Genomic DNA, 20,883 nt, shown 5'->3' with positions numbered 1-20,883 from the left:
AATTGTCAGCCGGCAGATCACTGAGCAGTGATGTGGGTCCGTCTGTAATGGTTGGACATTGAGAGCACTAAGAAGTGGACATAAGATGGGATTGGTTACTGACCCATATTGCTCCTTTTGTCCTCGCGGAACTGTTGGCTCCTTTTTGTGGGAATGTCCGGGGTTGTCTGCTCTGTGGACTGTTGCAGAATGAATAGGGGTACAACTTCCAATGGAGCTTGTAATGTGTCTCCTAAATGATGACACTCACCTTTCCCTTAGAGGTAAAGCAAGATATATCTGGCCCTGTGGTTTTGGACCATTTTGGACATCTCTTACTAGAAACTATCATCAGCTAGTTTAAATGATAGCCAACTGAAGATGGGTTGAGGGAAGAAGCATGCATGAGGTGGGAGGAGGGTTGAGGAAGTATACAATATGTTTTAGCCAACTTGATGTTTCTGTAATTTACTGATCTTGCAAACAAAAGTTAATGATAAACAACCACTGCTTCCTGCAAGGCATTCTGAGAGTGATAAAAACAAAAAAAGACAGAGAGAGAAGAGTGGAAGAAGTGAATGTTTCTCGTGACCAACCCTCAGAGCTTTATTTGTCCGCCGCGGAGCAAAGGTGCTCATCGATAACTAATTTTCGCTTTTAACAAGCTGCGTTTTTGGCACCATCAAATACGAAAGGTGTTTCAGGAGCAGCAGGGAATTTGGCTGAGACCATTACAGTCAGACGTGTGTGTGTGTGTGTGTGTGGCTAAACGCCTCCACATAAACTCACAGACATAATTTGATATTGTCTTTATCTGGGATGTCTCTTCTCCTTTGGGACATTTATTGATGACGGGCGTGAGGCTATGAAACAAATGATGATTTAATCACTCTCCCACTGCTCAAGGACAATGTAGAGAATGCAAACATCAGCACTTGCGTACAAGTTTACACCGTATGCCATGTTTCCTCATCATCTGCCGTCCGTGTGCACGTCTATAACAGTGCGTGTCAAGTTTGTGATTATCCTTGAGGAAGTGTTGTGAACTTCCAAGTGTCTTGTGTGTCAGGTGTCTGTGCAGATTTTACCACTTTGGTGATTATCCTTGAGAGGCTTTTAATTTGAGGCTAATGAGTATTTGTTTTAGTAGTCATGCACACTGCTGTGCGTGTCTGTGTGCTTGCGGAGGCTCGTGTGTGTGTCTGAGATTAAGGGGTGTGATATAGTGAAAGCGACAGACTGTACAGATGTTCAATAAATGGGCTGGAACAGGCAGGGAAAGAAAGGGGACATCATTCACACTCCCTGACACACACGTATACCAGAAAAATTACAAAGCAAACAGTCGTACACGCACATTAAACATGTGGGTACATGCTGTCGATCATATTTTGTGTACTGACAACACAGATGGGATTTATAACAATGACACAATCCTTCACACTTACACACACACACCTTTACACCTTGAGTTAAGCTAATGATCTAATAAAGAGCTAAATGTCAGTATACAGCTTAATTATAAATTCTGGATTAGGGCAAAACAGTGTGGGACGATATGTGTGTATGTGTGTTTCCATGTTTCCAGGCCTGAATGTGAATGTGTTAGAGAGAGAATAGAGAGAAAGAGAAGTACAGAGGGGAAGGAGGGAGTAGAAAGTATTAGAGAGAGAGAGAGAGAAAATAGGGGACAAAAAAAAGAGGGAGATAATTCTAGAGAGAGGGAGAGAATAGTGGACACAATAGAGAGGGAGAGAATAGAGAGTACTAGAGAGGGAGCTAGAGAGAGAGGGGGGAGTAGTGGACTGAAGTGGAGAGAGAGAGAGAGCAGCGAGTAGTAAAAAGAGATAAAGAGTGGGAGGGAGTAGTGGACAGAAGAGGAGAAAGAGATGAGAGCGGAGGGAGAGAGTCGTACACAGAAGTAGAGAGAGAAAGAGATAGAGAGAACAAGTTAAAAAACCTCCAGGTTTGTAGATGAAGTAACGTTGAACTGAGGATCTCTCCTGACTAACACTGAACACAGTGACGTGGTGTTTATTCATCGGTGTCGCCCTATCTGTCTTCCCTCCTTGTTTTCTCTCTTGAAGTCAACACCTCCCTCCTCTAACATCACTTCTATGTTCCCTCGCTGTCTCTTTGTTCTTTTCAACTATTCTTTACTCCTCACCATGCATCCGCTCCGTTTCCCCTTTCTCCCTTTTCCATCATTTTCTTTGACTTTATTTACCCTCCTTTGTTCATCGGGACACCCTCAGCCAACTCTCCAACTCTATAAATCTGGACTTTATAATATGTCTTTGGTGTCATGAATGTTTAATGCGGTGATTTATGATCCTAGTGTATTTAAAATATAGATTTTAAACCTCTTGCTGTGGTCTGTTGGTGTTCCCCAAAACAAACTTTGTCAGTACTTTTTCATATTTTGTCTGGGATTTCTTATCTTGGATATTTCAAGTGTCTATGCAGAATAATAATTTAAAAAAGCTTACTACGGACAATAACCAGATTCTGTCCCTCTCTGTTTCAGGTGGTGTGTGTATCGCCCAGTCCTTGAAGATCCCCAGGGAGCCCCGAACGGGGGAGTTTGACAAGATCATCAGGCGCCTGCTGGAGACCTCCAACGCCAGGGCCATCATCATGTTCGCTAACGAGGACGACATACGGTGCGTGCATTTTAAATAAGTGCCCCAGTGCCACTGACCGCACTGTCTCTGCTGCTCCCAGTTTTACTTTGGCTCAGGGAAATCATCTGTGACATTTGTTTTCTTTACTTTAATGATAATGACCATAAGTGACATTAGTGACAATAATAGTGATATAACAATACCGTCACAGATGTTAAAGCACAGGTTAATCGAGATATAATGGAAAAAGCAATTATTTAGAATTTGTCCTCCAGCAAATAAGTCAGCTGCAGCTGTTGCATCAAATATTAATTCTCGCCTAATCAAGTGTTTCTCAATATTTTACTGTCTAATCATTTAGCCGCTGCTCTTCAGCCAATGTGACAGTTGCTGAGGAAGAGGAGGAGCTCACTCTTCCTTCAGGCAACCCCAAAACAACATTGTAGAGTCTGAGGCACCCAGCAGCCATCAACCCTTTTGCATTCAACTGTTTTTTTTAATCAAACAGACGAGTTCTGGATGCAGCTAAAAGGAACAACCAGACGGGCCACTTCCTGTGGGTGGGCTCAGACAGCTGGGGGTCCAAAATCTCTCCTGTGATTGGCCAGGAGAGAGTGTCCGAGGGCGCCATCACGATACTTCCCAAACGAGCTTCTGTGGACGGTAAGAGTGTGTAAAGATGATAGACACGTTCACTGATGCCATGTTACGATGTCACTCTGCAGATGTAAACATTTCCATCTGCATTGTAACTTGTACCAGGCTAAGATTAGGTCTGTGTATGTGTGTGTGCTCAAATTTGAACAGATGACATGAGGGGAAAAGTCCTGACACTGAAAGTGAAATACACTCATGTTCCCTCACTCCTGATCCCAGCGGGCAACACGTTTATGCCATTAGGCAGGTGAGGATATCCTCATGTGCTCCCTGTCAGTGCTCCCTATTAGGTAATTGACTCCTGGAGGGACACCAAGGCGAAAAGATATAAAGACAGAGGGGGAGAAGTTGAAATGAATCAAAGTCCTTGGCTGGCTGACATGAGGCAGCATTTTATTGGAGTCTCAAGAAGGAGATAGAGGTGCGAGGGAGGCGGAGGATTAATGAAGAGCGTACATGCGGAGTTACCAATTTATAAAGTGCACCTCGCCTTCTGATGAAATGTAATCCAATAATGCTGCAGCAGATCCTGTTTCTGTGAAGCTTAAGATGTTTTTGTTTGCAATGTCAGAGAGGCATGGATTCATGTGCTCTGTAGATATGATAAATGTTTCTAATACTTTGTCCTCCACATTTAAATTTCTATTTTTTATTATTGTAACTGTGCAAATCCCTACTAAGTTCTCCATTTCCTTGTTCGCTCATGAAGGCTACTATCAGTTCTGTTCATATTGTGCTTAAAATTTTGCACCAATACATAGGAACAGTTTGACATGTTGGTTAATGCAGGAGTCTGGGGACTGTTAGATTAGCTTATGGGAAAAAGAAACAGCGAGTCTGGCTTTCTTTAGAAACAAGCTGAAGTCTTGTCATTTCTTTGAGGTTGCCAGGCAACCAGCAGGGGCTTCAAGAAGTCCTAGCAAAGAAAAAGTCACACACATGAATCCCTGTAAAATCACACCTTCTCATTTTCAAACTTTTCGGTCTTTGTGTGGAACTAGTGCAGCGCCTGTTCTGTTAGCTTGTGTTAATGCTCAGGAGCTACTTCAGTATTTTCATTAGTGAGTCCTCCTCAAACAGTTCTACAACATACTGTCACTTTTTATTGTTTGTGTGCTGGATGTTGTGTGCATAACTTTATTATAAACAGTCTGGTGCAGAGTGTTAGAAAATTTAATGTTCATCCTACCTGGTTTATCTGCGATGAAGATTCTATAGACAATGTTTTATTCAAATTTATGAATATTGTTACCACGACAGAGACCAACACCTGCTTCACACGTGAATGTCTTTGTCAGTCCGATATGTTGAAATGAAAATAATGAGATTATCAAAATGATCTGGTGGATATTATTGGCCACAGGCTGCCAGCCGCCGACCACAGCTGTCGTTTATCTGAGGACGTAGAAGAAGACACGGTCAACTCAGTCCACTGATTGAAGGCACACCTCCCCGCCCCCACTTACTGCTACAGAGTGCTGGTCGCTTGTTTTTCAATTTTTATTATCACTGAACGTATCACATGTCCAAATCGCACCAAATTCATACCTGCACTTCCTTGAGACATTTTCAAGACACATGCCAAGTTTGGAGTCAATAAGATGAGTGGTTTGTGATATATACATGTTTGTGGGATTAGTCGGCTGATGAGCAGATGAGATAAACCATGCTCTTAAAAAGTTTGTACCTTTAAAAAGGGCCTTTATACTCAGCTAAGATAATCGTCCTATAAAATGTGTCACAGATGGTGGCATCAATCTTCTCACCCAACTTTTGCCAAGACAGCAAATAAACCTGTGTGCACCAAAATGTCAAGCTATTCCTTTAACCGCATAACCACAGTGCAGTTTTTGCCCCCGAGGCTCCGGTGTTCCCACCTAATCGTCCATTCTGTGCAGATCATTTTCTCATTAAAGTGAGACACTTGCTTATGCTCTTATTTTTTATGAGCGTCACACCTGCGATCACAATGGGAAGCATTTGATCCTTGATGACACACACGCCACCACCCCTGTTCCCAGCAGTCTTAGCCATCAGTTGAGCTGCACAGGTGCACGCGGCGCCAATTTCCTTGACAGCAGAGGAGATTAATCAAGGCACTTCCTGTCGGCTTTTATAGCGAGTTAGGCTGTCCAAGTCCGTCTGATTGTCCCCTGTGATTTCCTGTTTCACATGCACCGCGTTCCCCCTGAACTCCAGTCCCAGCGATGTTTGCAATGAAACTTTTCATTTTAATAGCAAAGTAAATGCTTCCTTTAGCAGGACCACAGCCACAATAAATAACTCACAGTCGTGTTAAAGCAGCAAACACTGATGATGTTGAGGCAGGAATAAAGCAACGTGGCGACAGAAGACAACAGAAGCTCTATTCCCAAAAAATGCTGATTAAAAAAAAACTAGTACAAGGTGTGTTTTTGTCTCCCTCTTTTTCTTTCCTTTCACCCATCTCTTCATCTTCTCCTGCCAGCTTCTGACGGGTACTTTTGGCCAGAGCAATGCATCCTTCGCTCGCCGTCGCCTCTCTCTGCTACTTATTAAATCGGACAAGTAGCTTACGTACTGTGAAAGCTCGGTTTAAAATGTTTGCTCTCGGCTGATAGGAGCTGCAGCGCCGCAAAAAATGGCTTTTCAGTCATACCTCGGATCCATAGGCTATTCGTAATGCACGCCTTTGTGAGATAAAATGTTCCACAGCGCCTGAACACCTCATCTTTTAGTGCAGGCAGCCTCTGAAGAAAAGAAGGCTTTAACCTCTGCAGGGGAAGTGCACTCTGCATACTACACCATTAACCCTGTGTAATGTTAAAAACAATTATTATAGTCACAGTGATGATGAGTAAAACCTCTCAGTATTTACATTTTACCCCGTATGTCTTTTACAGCGTTTGACCGGTATTTCCGTAGCCGCTCGCTGTCCAACAACAGAAGAAATGTGTGGTTTGCTGAATTCTGGGAGGAAAACTTCAACTGTAAGCTGGGGATGCACGGCAAACGACCCGGCAGCCTGAAGAAATGCACAGGTAAGATGTTACAGATTGACCTCCTCTTCCATTTGGACTAGAGAAACTTAGAGTGGATGACAGCCAAAGTAGGCTGCATCTTCTTCCCGGATTTGGCAAACAACAACATGGAGTCTGTAATTAGGTGTTTTTTGTTTGGGTTGCTCAGTAGTACAGACACAAAAAGAGACAGATGTGCTCCTTGTTAGAGTCGGGTCAGACAAGGTGTTTTAACTCCACGGATATTCAACAGGGGCTTGTAAATTTTACCTTCCAACAAATTTGGCAGGTGGTCAGTTATAATTGGTGGTTTCTCAGCCCTGCTTCACATCAAATAGACGCTTTCTTCTAGCTCAGTATCATTCTTCTCTTTTGATTCAAAACAAGGACTTGATGAGAATGCATCAATGAGTTTCCAGCTCAGGAAATCCCAGAGCTGTCTTGCTTTTTTCCCCACATCTCCCATATTTACACACAAGTGTAGTCTACCCCATAGACTGAATATAATGGTGGACAACACACCTCCATCTTCCTCTGTTGTACACAAACAAAGCTAAAAAGCTCTGGACACGGGGGACGCCATATTTTGCTTTTGACATCATTTGAGTCCGGAGTCTGCGCAGTTTCACAATATCAAGGTCCCACCCAAACACAAGCTCGGCCAATTGCAAATCCTTCTCAGCTGTCAATCTTGATTTTTCACCCTGTTTTTATAGCATCAAATTATTTTATCTTTGCAAGAAGAATTACTTAAGGAAATCCTTGGTCGTTGTGATATCTGCTAACGTGGAGAAGATGGGCTCTGAACTCCATCCAGCCAACATAGGGCGATCAAGACAGTTTGGCTTTACTTTTGTCGTCCATCTTTGTATGCAGTCAATGCTTGCGGTGTCTCTTGGCTTTCACTGTTCCTCCGGCCAACAAATGTCTTTGCAGATTTAACACATCCCTGTGGATTGTCTGCAGCGTCATTGGCACATCCTGGCTGAGAAAATGTGTCAACAGGGAGAAGCACGGCGCTTTAATTAGTGTGTATATTATAGAGTGCACTGTTGCCTCTAATAGGTACCCTCAGAGCCCAGATCACAGTGGCTGTTAGGCTCCGAGGAGCAGTACAACTCAACAAGAACAATTGTTTGTGTACTCAAAGCTAAAAGAGAAATTAGATAATTGTTGGAGTGTGTGCTCGTGGATATTTGTAGTGAATATGTGTGTCTGCTGTAACTTTCTGTGTGTGTGTGTGTGTGTGTGTGTGTGTGTGTGTGTGTGTGTGTGTGTTGGATGACTCCTGCTTCTATATCAAAAAGCTACAGCTTGTTATTTTACACAAGGCCGAGCACCGCTGCTGATGTGTAACCTCTGCATCTTGTGCTTTCTGTGCTTGTACGAGTGTGTGTCTGTGTGTGTGTCTGTGTGTGTGTGTCCATCATCTAGACAGTGCTGTGTGTGCACTTTCACCGTATCTATACCTTTAGACTTGCTGCTGCGTTTCGATGCTTATAAAATAATGATAACTTTATTTGTATAGCACTAATCTAAACATGGTTACAAATTGCTTCACAAAATCCATGTCAAAAAATGAATGAACTATAATAAAAGGTAATGAATTTAATTTTAAGACACAAATCAGGTCCAGACCTTAAGATGTAGAGAGAAACCAACAGTGCCCAACAATGAGCGAGCACTTCCTCATTGATTGAACAGTTGTGTAACCATCACATTTAAGCTCCATCAGGCTGGTTGTTATAATGAAAATCATAATCATCAGCTGTACCTTTGTGTCATCACGTGTTTCGGCCTTTTAATCATAATAACACTAAAAGCCGAACCTGAGGGTACGCTGAGGCTGAAGGTAAATCTGATTGGCTACTGGCTGTGCGTGCATGTCACAGTGAGTATTCCCCTTGGCTGACGTCTGCCATTAGTTCACATAATTAGGTTTGTAAGGGCTGTGACTCCCATTGACTGTCGATTACCGACCACGGCATCTGTGCATGTGGGCGTGTATGTGTCGAGGGCCCCGTGGTCATGCGACAGAGTCCATTAATTCCAAGTGGGAAGGTTGGCGACCTCCAAGTCATCAACACGGAAACCAATCAACAGACTACTGCTCAAGGTCGCCATGGTGACACAGCTGACGGGAGGATGTGGAAACGGGTGTGATTATTGCATATGATTGGGCCGTGGGTAGAAAGTGAGATGCCAACATGTGTAAATAAGAAAATTGAAAAGGAAAAGTGATTGGATATTTTGAGGCGCAGCTTCAGGAGGAGGATATGAGAGTGAGGTTTTTGGAATCTCAGCATGTTTGTGGAATACATCTTCAAATCCCTGTCAATCTTTTAGTGGTCTACGACTTAAAAATATTTGTATCAACATATAGATATTGCTGCAGATATTGAACACGTTGGACTTGTAGCACACTATCAACGAGACTCTTAGCAGCAGTGCAACAATGTGTTGGTTCAACTCATAAGCTTGACCATTAAAAGATAAAGAAAGTGAATTCCTGAATAAACGTCAAACTGCAGAATCCCGTCTCACAGTGCAGTGCGGCTGTTTACTCTCCTCTGATGCTGAATGAGCGTGTCAGCGTTTCATCAGTCCGTCTTCAGCTGCTGCTTCTTTTCACCAACACTCATACATCATCTTCAAGACGTTTTACTGTCTCATGCATTCGTCTTTCAATCCCACCTGCAATATATTCTTTTCACAAAGACTTACATGGAGCTAAAGCATATTTTGTAGACATGTATATCGAGTTCTCACAGACCATATTGTAGTTTTACATGATTTCTTTAAAGAGTGCATGTCTCATTTTTTAAGTTGGTGCAGCTAAAACCACCAGGACCAGATATTTGTTCTTTGAAATAGTTTTAATGATTTATTCACACCACGTTACTGCAACTTTCATCTTTCATCATTTCACAAAAGAAAAAAGGGAATCAAGGCGCTCCGACTTTTTCAGGCAGGTCTCGTGTGCTCGTACAAGCACATCACCCAGGACGGCTCAGACACCGGAATAAAACTCTCCACGGATGAAAGTGTGCAGTCAGGTAAAACTGATGCCCAAGGAAAAGCTGACTGAAGCAGACATCCAGATCACAGATAAGCCTACATGCACACTTTACATGCTTGCAAACACCGATACGCCCTGCAGTGGCGGCAGATAAAATCATGAATGAGTGCCCACGCCGCGATTCAATTAATGTGAGACTTTGACACCTGACCCTCAAGTCTTGCTGGCTTTTTTTTTTTTTTAAAGATAAAGGTTGATGTTTGATACACTCTTCACAAGAGCCTTTTCTCCTCCTCACACACATCCAAACACATTTTTTTAACATATCCAGTAACAGAATTCTCAGTGAAGTAAAATAGTAAGTTTTTATTGCTGAAGAACATAAACTAGAGTCTGGGGTTTTACTGCCGAGCAATGATTGGCTGAAACATAAATCAGAAAGCATAAAATGAGCGACAGATCTCCAGGGTCCAGTTGTCGAGAAGTAATCTGATTGGATTTCCGGCAGTCGGACGGGATCAAATCTTGAAAATGGGATTGTGAAATTGGATTGCATTGTCCAATTCAGTCTTGGTTATGAGTGGGATTTAATTTACAATATGTGATTTAGTAATTTAGTAGAATCCTAATAAAATGGTCATCCTGATCCCAGCTGAAAGTCGGATTCAGGGAGGATTTCAGGAAGAAACTGTAATACAACCTGAATATCTGAGAAAACTGAAGTAATCTGATGGATTTTCGGTGGTCAGACGGGATCAAATCTTGAAAATGGGATTCTGAAATTGGATTGCATCACCTAATCCAGTCTTGGTTATGATCTGGATTACACAGAAGGTGATTTAGTAGGATTTAGTAGAATCCTAATAAAATGATCATCCTGATCTCAGCTGAAAGGTGGACTCAGGGAGGGTTTCAGGAGGAAACTGTAACAAAAAAAAAAAACTGAATGTTAGTTAATGTAGCACTTAATGTCTCCTGAGCTCGGTCGGGTTTGATCAGAATTGGGCTCCGAGCTGCACTCTAATCGGGTTACATACTTGCACACAAAACACATGCACACATAGGAGCACATACACAAGGGGCCAATCATGGATGCCCGTCCACATAAACAAACACTGCGTCACGTAGGCTCATCGAAACATCCAGTCCACAAGTGAAAATCATTGGTTGTGACAGGAGCTCTGAGCCTGACAAAGAGGAACTAAAGTGCAACATGTTGTTGTTGTTACACTATCGGCTGTTCTTTTTTCAATCTTCTTTCAAAGGAATGATACCAACATGTTGTCTTTCTTTCTCTGTCTTTTCTTTATCACAACTTCTCTCTTTTTTCATCAGGCTTAAATATAAAGGACTTTCTATCCATCAATCTATCAATCTACACTAGTCTTAAATGGTGGCCAATATTTAAAGAAAATACATCTTGCACAAAGCAGGCTGTATAATCACCAATCTGTTTTATTATTTAATTTCTTTCTATTGTCCATTTATTTTAGCTCCATGTGCATTGGAGGTCAAATATAATAAACCTTTTAAACTACATCTTGAGCCACTTGAGCGTCGCTCTCTTAGCCCTCACTCCTCCCTCATATTGTCTCATTTGTATTCCTATGATTACTTGTTCTCACTCCCATTGACGTGTTCTCGGCCAAAATTAGATTATTCACTCAGTCACGGAAAAACTAATCCGCCATAATGTTTTATTATATTTCCCCATTAACGTGGCAAATAAAAGGAAGCTGGAAGTATAAACGACATCAGTGCTTACATTTAAATAGTTACGACGGGCTAGCTCTCGTCCAAGAGCTATTTGGGAGGCTATTTGTAATATTGTATAATTTATGCAGCTGTTATTATGGACGAGTGTAGTGTTGCACATTTTGTTTATTGGGTCCAATAACACTCATTTTCAGGTCTTTGCACCCCGAGACATGGGGGGGGGGGCACCATCAGACCACCATCTTCTTAACCAAGGTGCAGTCAGAAGAAATGTGTTTTTAACCTGTGGTGGAAGATGTGTAGACTTTCTGTTGTGATGTGTAGATCTGTGGCGTGTGCCTGTGTTTGTGTCACTCCGTTATGATGAAATTAAAAATAATACAATTTTTTATACTTGCAGCTAGACTCAGTTTACGACTGTTACTGTAGTTTGTCCGAAGACTTGAAAGAAGTCATGTTCAACTCTGTTCACAGATTGGTTGCTAGCCCGCGCTGCCCCGCCCCCCACTGACTGCTACAGATTGCTGGTCGCCTAACTATTACACTTGTATGATATTGAATGCATCATATTTCCAAACTCTGCACTTCATACATGCCAAGTGAGATGTGTAACAGACAGAAAGACGTTTGCGGTGTAAACAGCTGTAGATCATTAGCCATGCAAGGTTCAAGATGGTTCGAAACACCGGGTGGCGCTATGACCCATGTTCAACCCATGAGTTATGAGTTACCCATGAGTGTTATTAGAGTAGCGGGCTGGATAAACTGTTGCCTCCCCAGTGAAAAGGCCTCAGGGTCAAACAGACGTAAAGACACAGACAAACACAGACAAACACAGATGGAGAGCTTGATGGACAATTAGAGGCAGACAGGCACGGGCAGACAGATTTCAGCCTGTGAGAAGGTTGGTTAGAGACAGACAGTTGATTATGACTGTGTGTGGCAGCATTAATATTCAGTAGGCAAGTGTCATTCAGCTGCAGTGAAATTATCCTTTTTTTAAAATCTATTTCCTTGTCTGGCGGATGAGTGTGTGTTTATATGTGGGGGTGTTTGACTGATGGCTGAGATGCATTCAAACAAATCAAAGGATGAATGAAAAGTGCCTGTAGTCTTACACGGAAAAAAGCTTTTCATTTAGGCGCCCAAACTTCTGCATCAAAGTATGGGCACTATAGTGTTTCTGTAGACTGAATCCATGTATTTGTGTACACAAGGCTTTTATTGTGAAATATTTGCAGGACCTGTCCTTGCATTTAGTTGAGTACAGAGCCCTACTTTGATTCAAGGAAATACAGTCTTCATACCAGAAAAGTTACGTAGCAGCTCCCGAGCAGACGTGTTAATAACACCCACCCGGTGTGGCCTGGCCATAAGTGTACGGTCCAAAGCATGCGAATTGCAGGAAAGTCTAAATCCACATTTTGGTTGTTTGTCTTAAGTCGTTTAGATAATATTTCTGAAGAGATGTTTACTTGATCTAAATATTCTGACTGCTCCATTATTTATATTCATAATCATCAGGTCTCAGCTTTGTCAACAATTGACTTACTGCTAAACTATTTTTATTACTAAATACTTATTTTCAATTTACAGAGTACAGTTTTAACTCAGCTGATAAGAATGACGACCAAAATTTATAAAAATAAGAGCCATGTTTTAACTGTAATTTGCTCTTCGATAGATCTAACGTCTAAGAAAAATACAACATGACTAACAGTATTATGAACCAGAGCCACATTTATCAGTGTGTTTACTTCCGACTTTCCTGTCTCAGATTGTGCAAAATAAAACGTATCAGTATCCAAATAAAAAAGAGGCGCTTGTGGATATTTGTGCTCCTCTGTCGTTCGAGCAAGCACAAATCTTGAAGGGGTTGTCGCGGGTGAAAGAAAACAAGAGCTGCTACACTAATGTTATTTCAAAGTTGGTCCTCTCTTCAAGAAATACCAGCTTTAGCCTCAGGTGCGTGTCTCCACCGTCCCTTCCCTCACTTCTGTTGTTTCATTTGTTTCTCTCAACCTCGCCTTCTATGAATCTCCTTTCTACTTATCACCTCTCGTTCCTGCCTCTGTCTAAATGTCTTTAGTCCACCCTTCTGTCTTATTCGATCCAATTTTCTCCCTCTCTCCTCTGACTATTGTTATCACGCGCTTTCTCCTGCCTCCTCTCCTGTCTCCTCTCCTGTCTCTTTTTGTTCCATCTCTCACCCTCCTCTTTTGTGTGTGCGTTTGGGTGTGCAGGTATTTGTGCTTGCTCAAGAGTGGGAAGATGGGAGCGCCGCTGACATAAAACACCCATTCCCTCCGTGACACAAATGAGATTTCTTGTTTATTTGTTCGTATAAAAGCTGTGCAGGAGAGAGATTACGCAAACGGCGGAATGACAAAATTGAAATTGAGAAAAAAGTTGACGGTATAGCGAGAGGACGAGCTGGTGAGCGTAGCCAAGTTGTGCCAGGACAGTGATTCAGCATAATATAAATAATGACTAATGAATAATTTATATAAGCTCTGTGTACCCTCGGTGGAAATATATAGCCGTAATAATGCAGAGATGTAATATATATTAGCCACATATGTCAGTGGCATCACATTATTCATGAAAAGTGGAGTACCGCAGCGATAAAGCAGAAAACATTCCGGCTGCAGTCTGATGGGAGGTGTGAGGAGAGGAGGAAAAATAGATGGGAGAGGAGGATAAGAAATCAGGGGTGGGGTCAAAGAGAGATTTAAACATTACACCCACCTTTACAAGACAGTTCTGGTTTATTCGAATATATATTTGTACTTTAAACCACAATTTCTGTGAGCAATACTGTCTGGTGATCATATAGGATTTCAAGAATAATTTAACTCATGGATAAAAAGTGTTGTTCCGCTGAGGTTTGGTTGGAAGGTAAACATTTTCCGATAATCTTTGCCCGCACATCACACGACTTAAAAATACTGACCCACCCCAGGTTAACTTCTGAAGTTAAAGCACAAGGGTATAAACCGAAACAAGATGTTCAGCAGTGATAAATTGATCTTAATCCTTAAATACCTGAGGCTAACATTCGCTTGATGTGCACCTGGTGGCCAGCTACTGTATAGCTACAGCCTCCTCCATGTTATTGAATGGGATATGGGCCAAACTAAAATGAAACCACATTTTTTTTGTACATCCACTGAAGTGGTAAAAACTAGAATTTTCTTTGTAGAAACTTATCCAATTATTTGTTCGGTCTTAAAACCAACCTTTAACTAACTCCTTCCACAAAGGGCCTCTGTATCTTCCAGCTGAAAAAATTAAGCTGATTTATTGCGGCAACATATTCTGAGAGTTGATGCTTGACTTGTTGACAGATTTTCTCTTTTTTTCCTCCACACTTGTGTTTTATTGACCCGGCCGTTTGCTCGACGCACATTCACACACACCCTCTCTGGCTGAATGATATTTAAATGATATTTGACATTGATCTCTGATTCGACACACACAACACATTTAGGCACCAATTATGGATACGTACCTGCACGCTGGCACACACACACACTCACACACTTGATATAATGGCTGGTATTTGTGCAGCGGTGTATTGACACAACCCTTGGCTTCACTGCTCTCTTGTCAAATCATGTAGAGCAGAATCTCTGTCTGATGTTCATTTCCTATTCTCCCTATTGATTATTAATTTCTTTCCTGGTAGATTAGCCCTGAAGCCAACAGAAAGCCAGACGAGTATGGTTATAATTAGAGACCTGTGTGTGTGTGTGTCTGTGTGTCTGTGTGTATCAGGAGGGTTCTTTCCACATTTCATGTTATGACATATGAAGCGAAAACATATTTAAGTAAAACAGTTGTGTATATATTGTTATGACAGTGATTTATTACATAAATAAATTGCGACATGCATTGACAGCCTCTCACTCTCCTGTCACCTCATGTTTGATAAATAGGGTAAAAGCTAATTAAGCAACATTTGTGGAAATGTATTCATCACCATTCAAATTGAGTTCGTATTATTCCGTGATTAAAAATACATTAATTGTTCACTAATTCACCTAATCTGCATCTTAAACAGGTAAGTGAAGGTGTGCGTGTATATGTACAGGTGAGCACGGCTGACGAAACAAAAGAAGTGAAAGGGGAAAATCTTCTTTCAGACGGCGGCGGTGGAGAATGAGCGAACTGAATGTGCTCTTAATTGAAGTTTAATTAAGGAGCTTGTCCGAATCATTAGTCTGTCTGTCATCCGTGGTGCCATCAATCACCCGGCGTGTAAAACCTGGCTGGCACACTGGTCCATGAAGGCATCCATCAAGGCACTTAGCCAGTCAGCATTCTTGTATTAGCCTCACCTCGCTGCCTCAATGTATTGCTTTGTGTTCGTATTGGACACGAGCGAGGCATATATTTTAGTGGCTTCTCTCGCTAATCTCATCGCAGAGCCTCCTGATAAATGATCTGCGGGCGCGACTCGAGTGTTGGCGGCGAAACAAATGTTTGCTTGACCTGACATCATGTCATCGGGGGAGATTGAAGACGCAGCCTCCTGCAAAAGAACATACTGCGATTTTAATTCTTGCTCAGTCGGAGTAAAAGCAGAATTTACTGCATCCAGATGATAAAGTCTGCTACACTGCAGACTGCACCCCCATTGAACAAGGTGCTTAACACAGTGGCTAAAACCAGCAGACTGAGGCTCCCAGGTTAGAATGTGATTAGATGTTTCACAGTTAAACGGCCATAACGGTGGTTTTGCACATTTATTAAAGTTTCATCTGAGTTGCTGTGGTAATTTCTCCAAATCTGTTCAGTTCAGTTGGACTCGATGAACTGATTAGAATTAGGTGGTCAAAGGTCCTCATGAACACATTATCTGGAGAACGCTTTCAGGAAGTCCTATTCCTAGATTTCAAGATTCATTGATTAGATTCGGGAGGTCACAGGTCAAACATATTTCTTCAAATATTGACCAGTTGCACTCAAATATTAACTGATTCAATTTCAGTGATCCAAGGTTAAAGTTGCCTTTTATAAGTCTGGAAAAAAAAATAGTGTGGACTGAAACTGTTGGTGGAGTCATACAACTGCAGGGCCGTAATTCTAATTATTATTGATACATGATGAGAAGTAATCGTTTTATATAAAGCTGTTCTACTCAAGAGTTGAAAAAGAAACTTGGAGAAGTTGTTTCTTATGAAGATTTTGTTCTTTATAGTTTATCAAAGTTACCTCGTAGCTGTGTGGTTACACAGAATTCAGGCGTGTGCAGGGACGCTGCTCGCACATTCAAGTTTCAAGTACTTGTGAGGAACTCCAACAACAAAGACTCAGAAGACAGCTGCCTGACAGCTATTCACTTCTTTGTGTGTGTGTGTGTGTGTGTGTGTGTGTGTGTGTGTGTGTGTGTGTGTGTTTGTGGTATTCACTCATTTGCAGTATTTTTTTTACAGTGAAATCATATTTTTAGTACTTATTATTTGTCCAAGGTATTCACGTAAATATGTATAAGTATGTATAAGAATCTGTGCCTCTTGGCCCAGGGTGCACACCACATCTTGGCCAATGTGCGACCCACAGAGGATAAGCGGTGTAGATAATAGATAGAACTCATTGTGCATTGATGTTGAAGTGCCCGGTTGGTCTCCCACGTTGTTTTAAGATATATATGCAGAGCTCTATTTCAAAATGCAGCCTTCACTTTGAGTGAAAAATACCAATTCTTCATCTACAAAGTTCTCGACTGCAGGACTCTTACCTTTTGTCAACCAAAGACCTTAAAGTTGACATTTTCTTGCTGAGATTGATGTCCGCAGGTGACTGGATCTACAAACAGCAGCTTATCTCACTTTCACATAAAACTTTCATCATGAAATCACTTTTGAACAAAGTTTTCTGCCGCGCCTCTGGCTTTTATTAAGCACAACCGAGATGACTAGCGCGTTTGTAAAGATCTAGAAACAGATCACAGCAGCCGGCCGGTCCACGTGCCTCTGGAGCGAGAGCAAATAATCATCCGCAAGAACATGCAAATGACTTGGAGGCAGATAAGGAGATGATTGCATCCTCATGAAGTTTTGGGGTTTTTAGATTATTTTTTTCACGAGACATGAAAGTTGCTGTTCATCTGTTTTTCGAATAATTTTCCATGCAAATCTTCCTGAAACAAGCAGCGAACTAAGGGAGCTGCCTGTAGACTTCAGCATCATTAGAGAAGCAGGATTTAATTTAAGAGCTGCTGGCTGGAAAATAAATTAGAGTGTAATGTGTAAGACAGACAGGGTTCATATTAATACACAAACATTTCATCCATCCATCTCTGTCTCTCCAGCCTAAACTTTACCCCTTTTTACTGCTTCCACTCTCAGACACACACAGACGCTTTGTGATAAATAATGAAGATTATTTTTAGCCATTAAAATACTCTGTTAAATATGTGTCTTTTTCTTTTGCACCTTCACAAATCACTGTGCAAAGATGAAGCGGATGGATTTGTGGCCGCTTCACCGACGTGACGAGCTGTTCGTGGCTGCAGACAATGGACAGACACATCTAATACAAGCTTTATTGTAATGTACTCACACACTCAGACAGAAACACTCGCGCTCCGGTTACAACACCTGACGCAATCCCAGGAAACAGACAGAGTGTTTTCCCAGTTTGCAGCGCTCATAACAGCGGCAGCCGTTTAACTGTCTCAAGGCAGGATTGCATTTGCTTGCGATGTGTGCTGATTAATGATGCATCGTGTCGTCTCACTTCTTGTTTGAACAGCAGAGGAGAAATGGTCATTATCTCGTGACACGTTAAACTATGGCACAAAGTGCTGAGCTTTGTTTTCCCCTTTGAACATACACACGTGCTGAATGCAAGTGTGCACCTACTAACTGTAGTGATAATCACACATTATGCACTTCGGCTTTGTTAACACAAATCTGATTTCAAATTATGACTTCGATCAGCGATGTGGTATTTGCCTTTTAGTTTTTAAAGGTCAAGGCAAATTATTATATTGATATTTTTATGTTGATATTCTTGTCGTCTGGAACACATCGTGTTCTCTCTCTTCAGTTTACTTCTCACTAAAAGAGTATTTCTGTGTTTCAGTTAAAGGTTGCATTTGTCTTAACTGAACATCCAAGTTGAATTAAAGGTAAATTTGTAAGTTTGTAAATGTAATAGCAAGGTTATAGCTTATCGCTCTTGACTTTCCTGTGTGTGCTTTGTGTGTCAAACATATGAATCATATATATGAATAAATATGTTACTATTTCACTTTGTAAAGCAATATTTTCTATCTTATTTGAAAATGAATACTTTGTCAGGGTGTTGAAAAGGCTAAACTATCTCTATAACAGCTACAACAGTTTCTTTTAATAGTATTTTCTTGCAGTAAGTATTTGCAAATATACTTGTGTGAAACAACTTACCACAGTTAAAAGCATAAGATACAAGTCTACATATGGATGGAATACTTCCTGGAGAAATAATGTGACATTTCTACGAGTATTTTTTTAATTCTTTCTCTGTTACTATGCATTTTTACAGCTATGAACATTTCACAAAGGTTTGAACTCCTGCACAACTATAATAATGATAATTAGCCACTGTTAAAGCCACATTCATGCACATTTTTCATGCTAAGAAAGATTTATTTAGGGCGGAACGACACATTAATGCCACCCCTGTGTTGTGTAAAGGTACCTCGCTGTGGAAGCATTCAGTCATTAGTGTCCTGTTTCACTTTATTTATGGACTATCAGCATAATTATGTGTGTGATTATGGTGGGACATTAGGCAGTCAGCTCAAGTGCCTTTTGTTGATGAGTGTGACTGTATCTCTATACAGAATGCTCTGTCCTCACATGCTAATATGTCTCCCTCTCTGCTTTACGTGATACAAATGACCAATTCCCTGGTACTTAAATGCATATTTTTCACTGTGCTACTGTGATGCAGTGCAATAGAAATATGCTATGCTATCGTTTAAGTAGTTCTAGTGAATACGGCCGTAGCTACAGGCCGCACTCTACTCTCATGCTCTAACAGCAATGCAGCACTAAATCAGGCAATGCGGAGTTCCAGAGTTTTTAAATAATAGGCTTGTGTGTCTCAGTTCTGTTCTTCTTTTTTCTGAAGACTAAGTTATTGCTGCAATATACACACACTGATAGAGAGAGAAGTTTAAGTTTAAATTCTGTAATCCACATTAAGCACACCTCAGTTATTTCAGTCTATATCTTAAATGGTAGATTTGTACTGTTTTAATTGCTGCTCCACATTAAAGTGCTGGAACAAATCTCAGCGTCAACCTCCATAAAGTCTTTATAATAGATATATAAAATAATAATTCGATTTGGCTTTGAAGTTAGCAAACTGGGTGTATAGCGAGTATTTTATAAGCTTATGAGAAAATTGCCCTCCTTTTTCAGCGACTATTGAGGGGAGAGCGTGTGAAATTCCAAATGTTGAGCAGGTTGTCGCCCAAAGGTTGAACGTATCTATGGGTAGATATACGACAGGACAGTTCTTTGTGCACTTGTTTTTTTATTTCATCTATAAATTGAAGGTGATACATTAACCAACATGTTGTTGTTGCCTGTTGCTAAGAAAACACTTGGTAGATTTTTTTTTTTTGACCCTCAGTCTCGGTCTGTTGTCTCAACATACTGGTAGTATTTCACATGTACATTTTTCTCACACTGTAGCCTCCTGGATCACCACCCAGCCTGTGGTCATTAAATCAATACTGTATCGCCTCAGTGCAGCCAGCTATTGAAGTTACTGTCATTAATTTGCAGGTACAGAAAGAAAAGACACAGATTAATATCTTCAGATGGGACGTGGAGGAGCTGCCCTCTAGTGCAGTGGCTTTTACTGGTTATCATAGAAGAGTGTGTCCAAACAGGACAGAGGAACATGGTGCTGCAGCAGATGAAGCCCTGGAGAAAAAAGTAAAGCAGATATTCCATCATACCTGAGAGAGAGAGTGTGTGGCTGAATAATACTGAAATAATAAGCTAACTAAGATTTTTTAAAAGCAGAAACAGATCAGGGGTGGATCCAGAGGCAAGACCAGGGGGGCACTGGCCCAAGCTGAAATCTGATTGGCTCCTGAAGTGCCCCTGTCCTGTTTAATATAATTTAATTGATATAGTCACTTATAATACTAACAACAAATACGATCATTTGTTTACACAATGTGCTGGAACAAGGAGTAATTTTCCAAATATATCTAATGATGCGTGGCTTTGAATCGAAGCTATAGAGCTAACAGTAAACAAGGAATGCCTTAAATGTGCTTCTTACTGAATCAGGAATTGTGCATGAATTCCAGACATATAATTGACCCCTCTGTGTAAAGTGTGGTCCCTTTATGGCCCCAGATTTATTTACAAAAATCCTAGATCCACCTCTGTAACAGACGTAGCAGTAGTTCACTGTTGAGAAAGAGTTTAATTTCCTCTTGTTGTGTACTCCTCTTTCTCTCTCTGACACACACACACACACACACACACACACACACTAAACGTGCGTCTGCCTAAACTTACACACACACACATGGAGAGCAGCCACAGCTCTGTTATCAAGGGATTCAGTGGAGATGAGTTCTGTTATGAGTCCGACATCGTGATCAACTGCTTGGTTGGACCACATGGCTCAGAGACTATGCTGACTCACCTCCTACTGCCCCCCCTCCACTCCACTCCCCTCCTCCCTCTCTCTCTCTCTCTCTCTCTCTCTCTCTCTCTCTCTCTCTCTCTCTCTCTCTCTCTCTCTCCCCATCACCACAACAGACACACATACAAAGCACCTGAGAGCCGTCCATAACTGTGGATCGGGTTTCATTCTCAGGACCCCATTAATTCCTCATAGATGCTGATATTGATTGAGGGGGCTGCGC

General features: G+C 41.4%; 1 protein-coding gene across 6 annotated transcripts in view; it reads left to right on the top strand.

Moving 5' to 3' along the window:
- Positions 1–20,883, top strand: part of grm8a (glutamate receptor, metabotropic 8a) — a 340,837-nt gene that overhangs the window by 136,444 nt on the left and 183,510 nt on the right. For all 6 annotated transcript variants that reach the window (XM_069519989.1, XM_069519987.1, XM_069519988.1 and 3 more), the window contains 3 exons: positions 2,507–2,642; positions 3,112–3,266; positions 6,143–6,280. In XM_069519989.1, coding sequence (XP_069376090.1) covers positions 2,507–2,642; positions 3,112–3,266; positions 6,143–6,280 — 429 coding nt within the window. The remainder of the gene's footprint in view (positions 1–2,506; positions 2,643–3,111; positions 3,267–6,142; positions 6,281–20,883) is intronic.

The sequence above is a fragment of the Paralichthys olivaceus genome, chromosome 23 (assembly GCF_024713975.1).
Source record: "Paralichthys olivaceus isolate ysfri-2021 chromosome 23, ASM2471397v2, whole genome shotgun sequence".
NCBI classification, from domain to species: domain Eukaryota; kingdom Metazoa; phylum Chordata; class Actinopteri; order Pleuronectiformes; family Paralichthyidae; genus Paralichthys; species Paralichthys olivaceus.
This window is presented reverse-complemented; position numbering and strand designations above follow the sequence as displayed.